We start from the raw sequence: 19,777 nt of genomic DNA, 5'->3' as shown, positions 1-19,777 counted from the left end.
AAGCACAACGAGGATGGCAACAGGTAAAGCAAAAATTTGCTGAAGGTGTTTGTGAAATTGACAAGAAACAGTCACGGTTCTGCCACAAGATCAAGATAATTGGTGCAATAGCCGTGAATGGGAATGTTACCCGAAGTAAGGCAAGCAGCTAACTTCTTTATCATCCGAGCCGGTCGGTCAAAAAAAAAAAACATTAGCGTAATAACATGGCACACTCCACATCCACACAATTGACATTCGTGCTGTTGATCACTTCATTGCATGTAAAAAGTTATGAGCCAAAGTGCGAGAAGGCTGCACCCTCGCAGCTGCACGTCGCCCCCTCTTCCACTCCTCTTTTCTTGGGCTTCGCGCGAACAAAGACAGCCGGTGCGTTGCCTCTCCGCTTTAGGCGCATTTACCGCCAACGCTAGCACGCTTTCTTTCGCAAACAGAACTCATGACGCGTAGGACAATGCTTTAGATTTAGACTTTACTTGGAACATGCCGGTGGTGCGAATGACGCCGACCAAAACATCCCGATGTGGTCTGCGGAATCGCTCAGAAGTAACGTTCGCCTATTATCGAATGATGTTGGGAACAAGAGCGCAAAAAATTCTTCCTTCAGGCTCTAAGCAGCCAATACGTTTATAAAGCAATAGGAATGATAGGAAAATGAATGTAGCACTAATTCTTTTTTCCCTCGCAGACAAAGTGACTTGTCTACAAAGCAGTGAAGAGGTACAAAAGAAGTAATAAGAAAAATGAAAAAAAAAAAGCAGAACAAGTGATTGAATTGATGGAAGATTGTTTCCTTGTCTTTCAACATTTTGTGAACGATAAAGTACTATGCGAAGCATACCGAGCCCACAAGCAACTATGCTTGGCACTCGCGAGTCCGAGCGCGAAGTTCTCAGCGTGATATATTGCCCGCCGAAAAAGTCCGTCTTGAGGTTAAAGCGTACCCCCACTAGTTTGGTTGCAGAAAATCTATTCGTTTGTGGATGCAGCTCTATGCTGGTCGGGAATTTATTGTTCGTACGAACTAATTTACGCCGTAAGTCATGACGTAGCGAAAATTCGCGCTGCAAGCTCAAATGTAAGCATACCACAGCGTTTTTCGCTTGCAAATTCACACTTAACACTTTTCTTTCTCTTGAGGCTCTTCATTTTCTTCAAATTAAAATGCAATTTTTCGGTCACAGCTATGAGTACCACGTGAAAGACTGCGTATTTATTTAGTTATTTTATATATGTGACAGTCCTGTTTTGTGCATGACTTCCTGTCAAGTCCATGTAAGATATAAGACCACCAAACGAGTCAATATCGGACGTGCCCTGTATATCCGAATTTCGATGTTAAATGTACCATCAGCCAGCTTAGTCTGGGTTAAAAAAAGCATAATATTTAGTTATTCGTAGTTACGTGGCTGACTCAATTGGCAGTTTAAGAATGGCTGTTTGTTCTTTTTTACAGAAAAAGAATTTACACACAATTGTTCGAACTGCACTATCTAGGTTTCTCTGTTACCCGTTCAAGTATATGGTTAGCTCATCACATGCACAAAATATTTTAATTTTTACGACGATTACATCGTTTTATTGAAGATATAACTAGAGTACTTTTGTGCAACGTTTGTATAGAAGCATATTCCTTCTTAGAACAACGCCACAAAGAGAGAGAGAGAAGCAAATGAAGTAAAAAAGCGAACGTAGAAAGCGAGTAACCAACTCACTGTCACGCAAAGATATGGTGAGGTTACAGTCAGCTCCATTCGTCAAGCAAGGATTACAAAAGACGTGTTTGAAAGTAGTGGCAGCTTAGTCCATCAATTGTGCGTATGATCTTCGATAGTAAAAATTATTTTCAAAATAGTGTTGTCTAGTATCTTAGAGCCTTCTTACTGAAACTTTTTCTAGACATGCTTGCACAGCTGGTCAGTTGTATAAATTGAGGGCAGAACTTATGCAAAAGAATCTGACTGACAGTCTTAAAATTGTCTGCATGTGCACACAATCGATTCAAATACCAATGATGTTACTGAAAAAATGAGGGCTCTTTATCTATTAGAAGTGTGGAAGTTGGGACTAGTTGGTATGACATGGAGATATTTATAGCACGAGAACAGAACGACGACATCTGCCTTTAAGGGTTGAACGCAATAGCGATACCCTGTTCCCAGTGCGTACTGAGTTCCAAATGGTTTGCGTCGGTGAAGCTTTTGCATACGGTGGTACTCTGTGTAATTGGTCGAATATTATAAACCACAGGCAATTCTGCGTCAGAATTTTTTTCGCACTTGATATGCATCCACCCCGTGGTCTTAAGGAAAAAGCTGCAGTAACAGGTAGGCCTCTTGAAGTGGGTGGCCAGCCGTAAACCATGAATTCTTGATAATCGCATGTTCTGACACGTGATCGCAATGTACACTTGTACCACGCATTATTACTGAGATATTACATGTTCTATTGTGAAATAGGATAATCAGGGTCAACAATGAAGTGCCTCAGACTGGCTGGTCGACGTTTAGATAGAAGCACTTATCTTTTTCCAACGCTTTTTCATTGGCCTTTAAAAAAGATAGGCCATCGACTTGAAACGTTGGCCAGCCCGTCTGAGGCACTTCCACTGATCACCCTGATCATCTCACTACGTTGCTACCATCTGTCGGCTCCCATCTTGGTTTAAGCTGTTATATCGCGTAGCATGTATACAGGACGTGTGTGTTTTAAAGTATGAAAGTTAATTTCACAAAATTTCCTAGCAGAGAAAGTTATTTTCACCATTATTTCAAGCATACGCATGGCCAAGTGTAGAACACTTGCTTGCCAAGCGTATGATCCGGGTTTGATACTCACTCAAACCCAAAACTTTGTTATTATTTGTTTTATTTGCATCGGCCTCAAACTTTAGGTCATGCACGCGATGACCAGTTTTCGCTCACAACCAATGACGTCGACACGGACACCGTAATTTCAGCAAAACGAGCTGTCTAACGCAATCGCGTGTTACTATATTGTTAAATAGTTTTTTGTGGAGTCAGTCAATGTCCCATTCCTCATAAAAAATTCCCGCATTGCACGGCGTACACTTATTCTTGAAGAGCAGATAAGACGTAACATCGAATAAGCACTTACACACACACACACACACACACACACACACACACACACACACACACACACACACACACACACACACACACACACACACACACACACACACACATATATATATATATATGTGTGTGTGTGTGTGTGTTTGTGTGTGTGTTTGTGTGTGTGTGTGTGTGTGTGGGAATCATCAGGTAACTAGAGTAATGATTGGTTATAAAGATAGCGTGTAATTCGGTACCCTACATTTGATGCTAGGGAAATTTTTAATCTTTTTAATTCTATAAAAATTAAACTATTCAAACCATTTCCCATCACATTGCATCGCAGATGTGTAAGTAGTACGTCGAAACGCCCGTTTATTTCTTGAACAAAAAATGCAGAGGTTTTCGCCATTTACCATAATATTTGCTTCATCGTTACGTTTTTCACGGTAGCCCTAGACGCTTACCTGACACGCTCCATCAAACAAAATAAGATAGCCATCAAAATGAACCGCTTTACATTTTCTTTTATTATACTGTTATATTATTATGTAGCGGTCATTTTTATTTCTTTATAAATACCTCTGATGTTGAAGCAGGAGAAAATGTGTTTGAGAATCATGAGAACAATTATAATTTAGTACGTTGCCACAATTAGCGATCATTGCATATGGAAGAGTACAGCCAAGATCTTAAACAAAAACACTGTTATTTGTATCAAGAAATCACAACATCAAAAATAAAGCTGTAACGTAAAAACCAAGGCGAGCCCAGGCGCAGCATAGAACTGAGCAGGCTGCATAATTGATGGCTCTTTTAATTAGGAGCTCTTAACGCAGGTTGCTTGTGCAGCCGCATCTTATTCAAACAGCGCGGCTGTTTCGTGAACAAGGCTTCCCGGAATTATATGCAAGACGTTACTAAACGTAAGCGACTATGTTTGGTTAATGCGTTTTTATTTCGCCGTATATATTAAAAGTTATTCCGTCATTGTTACCAGCAAAAATAAATTGTAGTTTAGTTTTTTATTTTGTTATTTTTCAGCTTAATGGGTGTACCGTAATACGGGATACGAACTGGGAGTTGTACAGTGCTGTTATACTTAGTTTGTGCGTACTATCAAGTGCAGATATTAATCTGCGATGCCAACGAGATATGAGAGCTTTGTGTCAGTTGGTAAGACATGTTACGCGAAAGCTTTAAAGTCAGCTTATAGCATTGACAATCTTGATGTTTTGGCCAATGTTGTTAATTTCATTTGTTGAAGTAAGCGCAATTCCAAGCCATCATCTTTCGTCTTAGTCATCTCGCAGCTTAATATGTTCTGGAATTCAGTGTTTGAGAGAGCGTTTCGCAGAACCTATGCTGTTGTGTTTTTGGTTTTTGAGCAAAAAGTCTGCGTTGTCCAGGAGCGAGAGATCACGACAGATCCAAATATATGAATAATAAGAATGTTCGATTTCAGGCGGAATAGAAAACGGGCTGGCTAGATGGCAAGCAGGTGTTGTACCAAAGGTCTATTCCAGTGCTTGAAACCGCACTGGAAACAAAAGGCAGATTCCACGTACAGTGGAAATTAATGATATGCGAAGCACGAATGAGAAAGGTTGATCACAATCATCATCATCATCATCGTCATCATCATCATCAGCCTGACTACGCCCACTGCAGGACAAAGGCCTCTCCCATGTTCCACCAGTCAACTTGGCCCTGTGCTCGCTGCTGCCACTTTATACCCGCAAACTTCTTAATTTTTTCTGCCCACCTAGCTTTGCGTCTCCCCTTCACTCGCTTGCCTTCTCTTTTGATCCAGGCTATGACCCTTAATAACCAGTTGTTACCCTGCCTTCACGCCACGTGCCCGGACCATGTCCATTTCTTTTTCTTAATTTCGACTATGATATCCTCAAAATCGGTTTGTTCCCTGATCCATTCTGCTCTCTTCTGGTCCCTTACGGTTACACCTACTATTTTCCTTTTAGTTACTCTCTGCGTCGTCCTCAACTTGAGGTGAACCTTCTTTGTAATCATGCAGGTTTTTGTTGTGTAGGTAAGTACTGGTGATATACAGCTGTTATATGCCTTCTTGAGGGAAAGTGGCAATCTACCATTTATGATTTGAGAATGCTTGCCGAACGTGCTCAACCACATTCTTAATCTTGAAGTTACTTCTATCTTGCGGTTCGGCTCCACGGTTACCACCTGTCCTAACAAGACGTACTCTTTTAAAACTTCAAGTGAGCTGCTGCCAATCTCGATGCACTGTTCTGTTACGAGGTTGTCGTACACTATTTTCGTTCCCTGCAGTATAATTTACAGACCTACTGCTCCACTGTTGTCTGATTTAGTAATCACGAATGGCAGTTACTCAGCAATGCAATGTCCTCAGCGAAGTGCAGGTTACTGAGATAGTCTCCACTAACTAGCATCTCTACCTCTTCTAACTCTAGGCATCTGAAAACCTGTAAGCACGCGGTAAATAGCATTGGGGAGTTTGTATACCCTTGTATTCCGCCATGCTTTATTCGTATTCCATCGGTTTTTATGGTGCAGTATGATGGCAGTTAATCTTATGTAAATTCTGATGTAAATTTCTTCCAGGATGTTTATATACGTTTTTTCGACACCCAAACTTCGCAGTGTCTGCATGCCTGCTGATATATCTACAGAATCAACTCTCTTTTCGTAATCAATGAAAGCTATGTACAATTGTTGGGTGATTCTGAGCATTTCTCGATCACCTTACGGATAGTATGATTGTGATTGACGTTATGTAGCCTGTATAAAATTCACCTTCATAGTTTGGTTGATTGAATTCTATTGCCTTAGTTCCATTAGCAATTACCTTTGTAATTAGCTTGTATACGACTGAGTGAAGCTGATTGGCGAGTAATTCTTCAAGTCCTTATTGTTCTTTTTCTTATGGATTAGGATAATTTTAGCATTGTTCAAGGATTCTGGTATCCTACCCGCCAGGAGACTCTACGTAAACAATGTGGCCAGTTTTTCTAACACAATCTGTCCTCTGTCTTTCAGCATACCTCATGTTACCTGGTACAGAGCAGCAGCTTTGCCACTTCGCATTTATTCCAAGGCTTTCCTGACTTCTGACTAGTGACTTTTGGCTTTCCTGACTGGTGCGCCATCATCTGGGGTACTGCTACTTTGTACATTTAGGCATGGTTGTCTCGGCTACTGCACATATTACTATAAAACTCCTCCTCTACTTTAACTATGCTATCCATGATGGTAGTTACTTTACCTTTCTTGTCCCTGAGCGCATACACGTGGTTTCTGCATATTCGAAGTTTCCTCTTCACCGCGTCGATGCTTCCTTCGTTTTCTTGAGCATGTTCAGTTCTCTCTATGCTACACCTTCTTACTTTGAAGACCTCCGGCAGTTTATTTTTTGTTGTTGTTTTTGAAGTTTACTTGTTTTCGCATTTCTTAATGAGGTTCTTCGTCTCTCGGGAGAGCTTGCTAGTGTCATGTACACCTAAAGTACCCCCAATTTCCACTCCACATTCCGTAATGATACTCGTCAGATTATCATTGATTGCGGCACTACTAAGGCTGTGTTCCCCAGCAAGAATTGAACATTTGTTCTGAAGCGAGATTCTGAATTTTTGTACTTTCCCTCTCGGTGCTAGCATATTGTATTGACAACAGTACATACATTCAGAACTGGCAAAAATGGTGACACTATTACGACGCTACCGCATTCTATATGCATGACGCTTGACTGAAAATTCGCTCTAAATAAACTTCTTGTAACCATGTTGTTGCAAATATTTGCTACGAATCAACAAAAGGGTAAAAACAACAACTAAAAAGTTTACCAGGCCAATAACTTGAACCTGCTTAACTGCGAAATTTATGTCGCAGAAAAAGTAGGCAACATAGTGCAGAGATAGGAGTTTACGCAATAGAAAAGATGGAAACAATATAGCTAGCTCAAGCTGATGAAAGAATGAATATAGTTTATTTTTAAGAGATGATCAAAGTCATGTCCGCGTCAAGTGCAATACGTATGAACAGGATGTCGTGTCACACATGTGGACTAAGTGTTAACCTATATTTGTCAACAATACCTTACCATTCTTCGCACATTATTTTTGAAAGAGTCAGGTACCAAAAGTGACACTGCATTATATGACGTCACTAACTGAACTTTTGAAACATGACTAACAAGAATGCCCCGGCGCCTTAACGTAGGTATAGGTTCACTGATGAAACGTCGGCCAGCCTGTTCGAGCCATTACTAACAATACAGTTTTAAACTTCATAACAGAATAGGAATACCTTAGCAAACTTCTCTTCCTTGTCTTGCTACTGATGTTCTATTGATTCTGCATTGCTTAATCCTACAAGGCTGCTTCGCACGGGTGCATTAACTGGAGGAAAGAAGTGGCAATTTAAGGGCTTGAGTTTCTTTGTAGGAAACAATATTTGTGAACATTAAAGGCAATAATACCAAGGAAAGCATAGACAATGTTGTTAGCAGTAACTGTGATGCAAGGGTCTAGAAATAGAAGACACGAAAGATAACTTGCCCTTGGCAGGCACTCATGCGGCGACCTCCGAATAACGGGTACCATGTTCTAGCAACTGAACTGTGACGGCGGTCACCCCGCTCCCTCCCTATTCACTTTTTGGGGTAGTTACGTAGAAAATATGGTAGGCAGATGAAGTCAACAAGTTTGCAGGTACGACGTGGTCCCAGCAGTTTGGGATCGGGTTAATTAGCAAAACTTGGTTTAGGTCTTTGTCCTGCCGTAGGCGTAGTGAGGAGGATAATGATTATAACGTGGTCAGAAGCATTGCCACGCATGCTGCTATTTTTTTTTCCGTACATCTGCAAGTAGAACTAGCAGTTGCTTCAACGAATGCGTGCACGTGACCACTGTGCTTGTGTACGCGCTTTCTCATCTCTACCCCAAGTAGCGAAAAATATGCACGTGCCATCGTTAGCGCTCAAAACTTGCTCCTTGCTCAGCACGTGGTCGGGTCTGAAAGAAAGGAGCTGCGAGCAAATTTTCTAATATTGAATGTGGCCCGGATGCTAGAAGGTATTGCTGACGAGTCATCGCGCGGGGAAGACAGCATTACGAGGTGCCCAAATGACCGTATTCACGTTTATATTGCCGCCAACATGAATATCATCTAATGAACCGGTGGTATCAGGCGCGGCTGCTGCATTTCCGCTGACAAAAAAAGGGGGGGGGGCGGAGACTGCTGCAGTGAGAGGAAAGTGGCATAAAAAATGAAGGCGATACGAGCGTTCACGTGTCACCCAGTCTCTCTTAGTTGAAGCGCAATCTCATGATGTGAAAAAAAAAGGGCGCTTGCGTGGCATGCAGATATTACGCACTCTGTGGCGTGGATCGTCATAGCATTACAGTGACTAAGTAATACGCAAAAAAACATAACAAATATATATTGTATACAGTGTTTTTTTTTCAACTGCGCCGTTCATTCACTATCACAACAAAAGACCTTCCATTTTATGTGGCAGAAGTTTTGCTACAGCACAACTCAACTTTAGTATGCAAGTTGAAATAAAACGGGTATAAACAAGGCAAAACCAGCCCACGTGTTAAAAATCGCAATGGATATTGTCTGAATCCCTAGATTATGATAAACCTGAGCAGCTAATAAAATTTTATCAATAATAATTTTCTCAATAAGTTAGAGAGCTACATTAACCGGATCTACGGATTCATTTATTACCTTTTGTGACATGTTTTCTTTCTACTAGTTGAACTAGTTTATACTACTACTAGTTTCTACTAGTTGTTTTCTTTCTACTCACGGACATCGTGAACTACTGCTTCCTCCATAATTAATGGTCCAATTTTAAGTATTAACAACTATTAACAGTCCAACTATTCAACAGTCTAATCAAAGTTTTTGCATGTATATCAGATAGTCACGAGTGTGATGTGGACCTAAATATAGATACGTCGGATATGATGTGATGTCTAAAGTTTAGTGCGAGGTTAACTCCACGTAGATCCATGCCCAAAAGCTGCAGGGCGCTGAGAAGGCTGTTCTGATAAGCGTTCGCTGGCATGTTCAGCAGCACTAGAATAGTTGCACACAAATAGTCATATGCGTCAGTTACGGGTCAGTGCGGCAATTTAGCTGGTCAAGGGTTAAGAACGCTAGGAAACATTTTAGCCAAGACTAGCATCATTGGTAATTAACCGCTGCGCACACGAGCGAATACGTCACAACGCATGGACGCACGATTATGTTATGGCATTCATATCCTCTCATCCCAGCTAATGCAGCGGTTGCAATCACATCTTGCTGCCTTCGCCATTATTATAATGGCACGGATATTTACTTATTCAATAAGTGTTACAGGGCGATTGAAGGTCATTGAGTAGCGGGGGAATGGGGGACACTATAGTCACCACAAGGCTAAAAAAGTAAAAAGTACAAGAAAAAAAAAAGCAGAATGAAGATTATATTGGCGATTTACAGCAACAGTGAAAATAATATAATTGTTATGTGAAGAAGAAGAAGATGTGCCTACACCGAGCACGCCGGGAGTTGGAGATGCTGCTCTTAACGACTAATAAACCTCTTCACAGTTTGGGTTGAACGTCCTAAAGCTAATATATGATTATGAGAGACGCTGTAGAGGAGGGTTCCGGAAATTCGGACCAACCGGGGTTCTTCAACGCGCCCCCATAGGTTTAAAATCACGGGCCACAAGTATTTTTGCCTTCATCAAAAATGCTGTCACCGTGGCTGCAGCGGTGGTATTGAGTACTGATACACACCGAAAGCAGGTTTTCAGCGACAGTTTCATGGTTAGATAAGTAACTCCTGTAGTCAGGAAGACCGTTCCCATGGGTGATTCTGCTAAGAAGGGCTATAGAGTTCAATGCCTCCTAGGCACCATAATTGCGCACAAAATTTTTGTGTGTTGTCAGTTAGTCGAGATGTGCACATGATATGAAGCGGTCAGTTGTGATATATACTACTATAATTGTAACTATGAACGCGACTTCACACGGCATAGGCGTGTTGATCTCGAAATGCCTAAAGTGAAGGTCGTGTTTTAGTTGGGAAACATTTCAATGACAGTCATAGTTACCTGGAATGAAAGCGTTTCTATATATAACTGCAGCCCCACACATCCAGGCTACATGATCTTAAAATTAAGACCATGTCAGTGAAGGTGCTGGCGAATATGGGTAAAGTCAAACTATACAGCGCTTACATTAGAAGCCATGTTGTGAAGGTTTGTGCAAATGTAGCCAGCAGAATGAGAAGCTTTCGGTGAGACACCTGCTGCATGCGTAGTCCATGCACAGTACGTCATTCCTCATCTTGGCCAAGCGTACTATTTATTTATGCTCACTATGATGCGATGATGACAGCCAAGTGACCATGAAGTCTTGATATGTGGGGTTCAACGTCATAAAAGACCATGAAGTCTTCACATCGGATAGACTAAATGATATGTTTCATCCATGTGATGTCCCTTTGCTTGAAAGACGTTTACTAAGGCAGTAATCAGTTCAGTACATATCAATGTAATGAAATGACCACAATCGCATCACTACAGTATACCTCGTCGCTTAAAGACAAACTCCAATGTTTTTTTTTACCTATTCATGGTAATGATGGTTTTATGTTCCTAAGACACTTTTGCCACGTGCACAGTAGCTGAAATGATCAGCAAAGTTGAATTTCTTTATAAGCAGAAAGGCACAGTAGCGAAACCTAACCCAACCGAGCGCACTATTTAGGTGTGATGTACTATTTGGTAAGAGCCGGAAGACGTGCAAATCATACTGGCCCTACTGGCGCGTAGTAAACAAAACCACAAAAGCCTGTACGAGCAGGCATTCGGAGCAGAGGTAAACGCGCCGAGCATCCGCTGGCATATCTGAGACTGACAGTGTCTCGGAGATGTAAGACAGCGGGGAATCAGGCGTGTATGACACCCGTGAGAAACGACCGGAACGCACGCGGGCTGTCTTGCTCGGCAGCCAGTTGTTCCGGCTAATCGCTCTGATCCCCTCCTCACGGCGAGCAGTGTCACTTGGAAAGCTCGCAAAGAAAACTCTCCGCGTCTGGTGCGAGCGGTTTCTGTCGCCCACAACGCAGCACCAACTACGACCTATCGCATACTTGTTCACAGGCAACAGAGAATCGCGGTCCATACCAGCGAAGTGCAGGCCGACCACCAGAAAGGAAGGAAAGAAGCTTTTCTGAGCCATCACCGCTACCGTCGCATTGTGGCCACCAGAGTATGCAATGTAGCGGCCAAAGTTAGCGGTGACATCAGCTGTGTCACTTCAATTACATGCTGAACATGTAATCACCCAGACGGTGTTGGCAATTTTCCTGATAAGCCAGGTGAGTGTTTCGAAGCAATTTTTAAATCTGTTTTGCAAGCAATCAGCGCATATGTCAAACTTGTAGTTTCCCATAAATTACGATATAGTGCAAAGGAACGTACCTAGTGAATTTCATTTATATTCATTGAACTTAATAAATTGCCGAGGTTAGCCTGTGAACACACACCGTACACACATAGGCGCGTGTGCGCGCATGTACAGCTAGATTTATAGATGTTTTTCGCGATTGCAAATAGATAGATAGATAGATAGATAGATAGATAGATAGATAGATAGATAGATAGATAGATAGATAGATAGATAGATAGATAGATAGATAGATAGATAGATAGATAGATGAACAGATAGATGAACAGATACGGCGATAATAGCACGAACTTTCCCACGGCAGTTAAGCCGACAAACGCCATTCAGCTTCGCCAATGCGCAGCATTCATAACGACCGTGTTCTCCCAGTGCACGTGTCACCCATGCCTGACCATACGGCGACTGAGCTCCAAATCTTGTGTTCGGCTAACGCGAGGCGGCGACGCTGTCGCGTCCCCTTTCTTTCTTTCCCGCACAGCCTCGTTTCTTCTCCGTGTGCTTCCAGCGTCGTCCCTCTGTACGTACGGCCGAGCCCGTTGAAATCAATACGCTGGCGGCGCTAGTCATGCTGTTCTGACCCAAGGCCCCTACCAGTCAGTCGGAGCTGAGCAGCGGGTCCGGTAGAAAGGCGCAGAGAGTCTTCTCCTCGCGGGCTCGCCGACTGTGACGGGCTCGCAATTTCGCGCTTTCGAGCACGTGGTTTTGCGCGACAACTCGTAAACTGTCACAGGCCCCACTTCGTTCTGCGAGTGTGTCGTTCTCCTGGCATTTTCTGCCTGCTGTGTTGATCGCGAAACTGTACGTCTACACAAGCGTCCGGCCGGATTTTCTCCTTTTGCGTGACGAATGAAGTGGCTAAAGTGTGGTGCCTGTGTTAACTGGCGAAACGCAGCTGGAAGAGACAGTATTCCAGTCACCATGTCACGTGATTGAGCTGTGGTTCACATCTGACTGTTCCCGCACACCTTGTGATCCGTGTCTCGTGCTTAGTTACGCGTGGTGCTTTTTTTTTCACGTGCCTCCTGAGACGTAAACCAGCTCTATATTAGTGTTTGAGAAATAATGCTTAATATAGAAAGGCTGACGTTCGTTTTCTGAAAAACATCGCTCACGTCACTTCGACAGCAGAAAATATTCTGTATGAAAAAAACTGTAAATATGTTCCCTAAAAATTATAAAGGCGCTGACTAATTTTTCTTACCCAATAATACTGTAATAAAGGGAAAAGTACTCGTACATAGTGGGCTAACTTTCATATAAACTTTCAGAATGAAAAATGCTATATATATTCTGAGCATAGGACGACATTTGCGTTCGCAGTAAAAATACATTAAAACGAAACGACTTCGCGGGTATTTAGGAAGTAAAACGAAACAAAATCATTTCTAAGTGAAAGGAATAACAGAAAATTCATCGGCACTATACGAAAAAAAAAGCAGCCATACGCAAAGCAAGCAATATAAGCTTGAAGCGCAAATTTTAAGAGGTTTATCATCTAGAAGGGGCGAGAAACTATTTTTGCACGCCGGAACCCACCTCATAACGGGGCTTTATGAACGCAACGAGAGAAATTTATGAACGCACCGAGATGAAACCACAATAGCTCACTAATCCTCAAACCCTGTTGAGAACTTTCTTGTTTTTGAGGTCTACTAAGTGACACCAGTCAGACTCAACTACTAATGAACCTAAAGCTACAGTTCACTCATTGTTTTTTTGAAACATTCTGCTACATTAAGAGTTAGGCTTTCTATTTTTTGCGCTTAATTGCCGCCGATAAAAAACGGTCCTGTCTAATACAAAATTTTGCTGCCGTAGAAAACACCCTGCTACAAAGTTACTGACCACCGTTGGTGTAAGTTTTTTTTTTGCCAGCCTCTTCAATTTAAACCATGCTATCAAAAATGAATACCGTACTGCCTTTTTTACGCGGATAGGACATCATTTAGAAACTTATTGACGAGTACTTTCCTCTTTTGCTTCATTATTAAAAAAGAGCGGATACGTACACCTATAGGGTAAATTTTTTTTAATGCTTGTCTCCTTGTTATGCGACAACAACAACGTTAAAAATTTATACACTCATGTGGATATTGTACTTCAACAACAAGCCAAATTGACAGAAAAACAGGTTTTGCTACAAACGTTTATCAACGTTTGTCGATCGAACGTTTCACGCTTCGTCCATAAGACATTATGACTTCTAAAACTTTTTGTAGTGATGCGTAGAAAGGTGATGAAACTCAACAAAGAAAATAATCTTCAGAAAGTGCCGACTCCATTTTAGTGCAAAAGCACCGAGTAAATTTCCGGTTTCTTCAAAGAATCGGTCAAGTAAAGAAACTCGCCGTTACAAGGCTTTCGGGAACACCACCAGGGGTGTGCTGCCTATTTCTTTGGCAAACGTGCAGTGAGGTGCCCGAAACGATATATATGCATATATAGAACCTTTCGCTACTCGCAGAGACACAAATGACTGTGCCACATACTATACTCTAAAAGAAACTCTCCATTCTTCGCTTGTGATGAGCTGGTGTGGAATCCAACGTTGGTTGAGAACATTGGCAGGCCTCCACTTTCTAATCACGTGACCACTGCCGTTCGCGTAACCTGCCGGGCTTTCGACAACATCATTATTTCCTTCCTACGCACCGGGAAGCAAGTGGCGTGCAGTTTTTACAGCTGAACTATTCAAGGCAAAGAGATCCAGTGTTGTGATGGAATTGCGGCTCCAGAAACTCTGCGAAACCATGAAATCCGCGAGGCAGCGTGGAGTCCAGCAAGCACAGCTTTTTATGACATTATTCGGTAAGTGAAACCTTCGAAAAGGGGACGGTGGATCACTGATTAGGCAATAACAACGATTTCACACTCTACACTCTATGAAACAGGTTTACTAGTAACTGTAACTGATCTTATTACACATACTTATACTCACGATAAGATGTGCCTCCAAATGATATGCACACTCAGGCTGCGTCTGTGAGGCACCATTGACTGGCGTCATACATGATTTTTTGTATTGGTCACCTATTTTGGGCAGACTAACAAGAATTCTTCAAGGTTTCGGTGAGAGTTCAAAGCAAACAAAAAAGCGAAAATACCCATTGAGCTGAGCAACAACCTTTCAGGTGTGAATGTGAGTGAGTAAACACACTAGGGCTCCCAGGCTACTATTCCATGTATTCCTGTGGAAGCGTGGCCTGGCAACATTTGGCCCCTTCACTACGTATGTTCAACCCAGTGCTATTACGTTCAGTACCAAAAATACTGAAAAAGATTATTTCACTTTTTCACGCATGGTTTTTGAATGTCTGCCAGAAAAACGCCTGATGCAGGCAATGCATGCGAATCCATATAATCACGAATCTTTCGCGCTGTAAAAGCTTTATTGCTTATATTTCAAGCAAATTTTTAAAATCTCAGACATGGCCAAATGTAGGAGTGACATTACTTATGCTGCATGTTCTCTGCGATTACAGAATGTTTTCATTCCTGAATCTGAGTTGTCGAACTCTACCATAAGGTAATTTTGAATGCCAACTCACAGCCACGCCATGGTGTTTTTGTGACTAAGGTATCCCCGGCCGCTGACCTGCAGGTCGCAAGGTTGAATCCCGGCTGCAGCGGCTACATTTTCGATGGAGGCGAAAATGCTGTAGGCCCGTGGGCTCAGACTTGGGTGCACGTTATAGAACTCCATGTGGTCTTAATTTCGGGAGCCCTCCACTACGGCGTCTCTCATAATCATATGGTGATTTAGGGGCGTTAAGCCCAACATATCAATCAATCAAATCGTCAAATCAAATCATCAATGGCCATTCGCAGTTCGCAGAAGGAAGTACCTCTAAATATTTTATTGAGGTGACTAATTCAGAAAACATGCGTACTCGTATTCTCATCGCCCCACTGAAGGTGCGGAGCACATTCATTAGCATGCATTTTAGTAATGGAATTTGCTCTCTGCTTGACACCTTGAGAGAACGCACCGGCCTTCGTTAAACAATGATAGCAACAAAGAGTGATAACTTTTTTTACAGCAGTAGACGACTCGCCATGTAGATTTATAGAGAATCACGAGTGTCGCCTGGTTATTAGTTAGAGCTGTGTGCACGTGACATGTCACTAACGATCTCTGCTGGAGTCACGGTGGTGACAATGATTTTTAGCTGTGTACAACACAGAGGCTCCGTTTAAACGTAATAGAAAAATGAACGTGACCTGACACCCAGCGAAGCGCGAAAATGATTCTCCGGGCTCAAACGCCTTAAGTAATGTCTTGAACTGTCTGGATGCTCCGAACGTACTTATCTCATTTTCGCAAAGAAGCCTCCGTTCTTCAGGCACAATTCCTTTAAAATTTAAATCTTAAAAGCTTAGAAGCATTCCATCAATGACAGTGACTTGTAGAGGCAAAGCTAGTCATAGACTTTACTTGGTTGCCAATTTTCCAGTGCCTCCAGAACACTAAGCAATGGAAAATTAGTGTAAATGTTGTAAACAACAATAACACACAAAACCATGTTTTCGTCATCATTATGTTATTTGCAGGAAAATTTCACTCGGAAAGTCTTTTGCAAACTCCGTAATCTCCAGCTTACTATAGAGAGCAACAAACAACGTTTCAAGAGATACAAATTTTCTGTGTGCGACTATAGGCCTACCGTCGGCGTATTTTGTTGAAATTCGCGCATAACACATACTCTCACAAATCAATTATGCCATGTGTCAGCATGCGAATATCCTGTTTCTCAGTATCATTAACATTTACAAGGCTACCATAATCATTATTGCCGTACGATAAAGTAGTAGCCGAGTTCATGCGCATATTTCGCTAGAGCTGAACGCCGAACACCTTTTTAAAAACTTGAATATTTACAAGTTGGAGCTGTGAACATATAATTACTGCTTGCTCTTTTGAAAAAAAAAAAAAACACGATCAAGTTCATTTGGGTCAGTTATAACGAAAAGAACAGGTTACTTGCGCATGTATGTAAATCGTGAAGTCGGAGCTCACGCCAATTTAAGGCAACACATTTAGAGAAACATGATACATGATGGTCACACCAGCACCGGCTTCTGAACAGCAACTATAACGCTGTGCTCGTCCCATTAGTAAACTCACTCACCCGTTTTGAGCGATACAGTTAGTTTGTTTCACGCACGAATGAGTGTGAAGTTCGAGCTGAAATGAAAAGAAAAAAAAACAAAGCTGAGAAATAGAGCCTCTTCTCTGCGACATCCTCCTTTAATAATAAATTGAGTGAAACAACGGTCTCGCCTGACAAAGCGTGCAGACACATTTGTTTTTCTCTCAAATCATTATGTATAAGCAGTTGCGGTTAGAGAACTTCCGGGGCACAAAAAACGCTTTTAAAAAAGCAGCACAACGGGGGACAGAAGTTCAACGACAATTTGTCATCAGCGTTTTTCGCTGCCATTTTGCAGCATTTGATAAATGAAGCTACAAGCATTATCGTGGAAACTGAGCCAGTATATATATATATATATATATATATATATATATATATATATATATATATATATATATATATATATATATATATATATATATATATATATATATATACTTTTATTTGTCAGCTTTTGTGGGGCTGGCTCACACAATGCGGAGAGCAATTAGTTTTACCCTATGATGAACGACTTCTCTTTTGTTAGTGCAAGCGATCCGGAAGGGTCTGAGCGGAAGACGTCGCCCTTGGCTTTGTAAATTGATGTCACTGTAAAAGTGCATGCTGACGATTCCCTTGCTTGTCGGGCGAATACGGACACAAACGAGGGACAAGGAGAGAATAAAAATTTACAAACGCCGGCGCTTTTGAGAAGAAAAAATTTTCACGGCACTGCACAATTCGCACTGACTTGCCGAATCGTAGAGTAATGAGATGCAAATAAATATTACAAATTTCTGGTGACGGCCGCTATGTATTTCTTGAGAAAAAAGCAGAAAAGCTAATAAAAGGCTCGGTTGTTTTGAAGTACCTCGGGAAGCCGGTGAAAACCAGTCTTCGAAATTGACTTTTTTACGGAGTATTCAGTGAAGCGATCTTTTTTTAACAGCTACTATGCGTACGAATTTTTCAATCAGACGTCCTATTCTACCTTAATCAGTCATTCATCGTAACTAAATATAGGAGAATACCACCTGTCGACTAAAACAATTTCAGGAAAAGAACATGTAAAAGTAGATTTCATGCAACTGCACCCGAATTCCCGTTATTATTACTCCTGACCATGTGAGAAGGCTGGCTATTTTATGTCCTTAGGATCGCGTAAGGCAGTTTCGTTGTTTTTTCAGCACTTTCAGCACGTTCCAAAGTTTTCAAAGGTTGCGTAACTGTATGAAACTAAATAATACGGTGGTTGTGTGAATAATATTAGTTAGGTTTTGATGTTTCTGCATTGGTAGCATTCCAAAATTCAAACACTGTCAGAAATACGGATATCAAAGTTTAATTATTTTCCGTGAGATGTTAGCCTCGTTTAGTCCGGCTTAGTAGTTTAGGCGTCTGATTTATAAAATGATCTCACGTACGCATATTTATTACGTGCAGCCAAAAAACTCTTTATACACTCTAAATAGTCATTCATGAAGTTTCGTTAAATGGCGTGGTACCAACACCGCTTTTGTTTGCGCATTTCGCAACTGCTTATTTACAATGGGTCGAGATGGTGCTGCAGCTTCAATTTGTTGTCGCGTTGCATTTGAAGTGGTGTGGAATTTACACGGAAGTAACGTCACGTAGTGATCACGTATTTCTCTCAGGGCGTCAGAGGAAGAGAAAACAGGGCTGCTTCGTTTGCCAACTTGTAAGCACTTTGATCATGAATTATGCCATGCTCATACACTTCAGAGGCCTCGCCTGCCTTGGAGCTCATTTCACAAACATTATCGGCAAGTTTTATTATTACAAAACTGTTGCACGAGCCACATATAGAGGTGTCTCCCATTATTGTGTCAATAGAGTACGCTTTTCAGAAAGCCACTTCTAAAGACATGTGGCACAGTGACAGGTTGCACCACGGCTAGAGGTGTGATAGAACTTACACCCTCATCGATGGTTCTTGTTTTCGTAGGTGACGGTTCTAGACAGTAGAGTCGTTCAACCTCGTTTGCGGCACTCTGTCTGCAGATGAGTTAGGGCACTGTGTTTTTGTGATCGCTTTGTGCCCGAACACCAACTTTTTCTCACGACGCTCAACAAATTAGGCGGTGGACCATTTTCAAAAGATTCTGAAAATGTGTTCGCAGACCAGTGAATGGATACGAGCATAGGTACTGTTTTTCATATAGACAGGGTGTAGCGATCACTAGCGGCGTACAATGAACAGGGGCACATGTCTTGCCCTGAAATCACCTTCTTACCACTTCCCGCTTTCTCCCAATATCTTCCCTCCGTGCGGGGTAAGCACAGCAGTCACGTGACCTACCCTCCTGTCCTTCCTTTTCCTTATGATTATCGGCAGTTTCACATGTCTTTACTCATGTATTTACTCAACTCACACATCGCTAGATGGTGGTCTGCGTGGATGGGCAAGATCCTGTCTCTGCAGCTTCGCTTTGGTAACCATAGGTTTTATTTATACATGACAATCCTGAATATGGTCTCTTCTGGTGCTCTATTTCTTATTCGAAGACTCAGATATCTATGGTAAAATACAAAACTTTAGATCGACTTGACCACAGGGTCATGTTTCTCGCAACTATCCTCGAATGTGGTCGAGAAAAGTCATTGGGGGCGAAATCATTGTGGAAAGTTTAAAGGACTACAGATTTGCATGAGTGATTGTAGGCTTATAAAGATATCGTATACCACAAAAGGCAGGGGGATACAATATCCCCAGTGCTATTTACCGTGGGCTTACAGGAGGGTTTCAGAAGACTAGAATGGGAACAGTTAGGAAACAGAGTTAATGGAGAGTACCTTAGTAACCTGCGCTTCGCCGGTGACATTGTATTGCTGAGTAACTGAGGGGACGAATTGCAACTCATAATTACGGAGTTAGACAATGAGAGCAGAAAGGTAGGTCTTAAAATTGATCTGCAGAAAACGAAAGTACTGTACAACAGCCTCGGAAAAGAGCAACGCTTCAAGATAGGTAATAGTGCACTTCAATTTGTAAAAGACTATGTCTACTTAAGGCAGGTAATAACCGCGGAGCCGAATCACGAGATTGAAGTACCTAGAAGAATAACAATGGGGTGGAGCA

The 19,777-nt window shown here is 41.8% G+C and overlaps 1 protein-coding gene across 5 annotated transcripts in view; it reads left to right on the top strand.

The window, feature by feature from the left end:
- Positions 1 to 13,979: 13,979 nt before the first annotated feature.
- LOC119169592 (cell adhesion molecule Dscam1-like) overlaps positions 13,980 to 19,777 on the top strand; it is a 202,147-nt gene continuing 196,349 nt past the window's right edge. For all 5 annotated transcript variants that reach the window (XM_075887265.1, XM_075887267.1, XM_075887264.1 and 2 more), the window contains exon 1: positions 13,980 to 14,353. In XM_075887265.1, the coding sequence (XP_075743380.1) occupies positions 14,263 to 14,353 (91 nt within the window). In that variant the 5' untranslated portion in view covers positions 13,980 to 14,262. The remainder of the gene's footprint in view (positions 14,354 to 19,777) is intronic.

The sequence above is a fragment of the Rhipicephalus microplus genome, chromosome 2, assembly GCF_043290135.1.
Source record: "Rhipicephalus microplus isolate Deutch F79 chromosome 2, USDA_Rmic, whole genome shotgun sequence".
Lineage (NCBI taxonomy): Eukaryota > Metazoa > Arthropoda > Arachnida > Ixodida > Ixodidae > Rhipicephalus > Rhipicephalus microplus.
The sequence above is the reverse complement of the archived record's forward strand: the minus strand, read 5'-3'. Positions and strand labels throughout refer to the sequence as shown.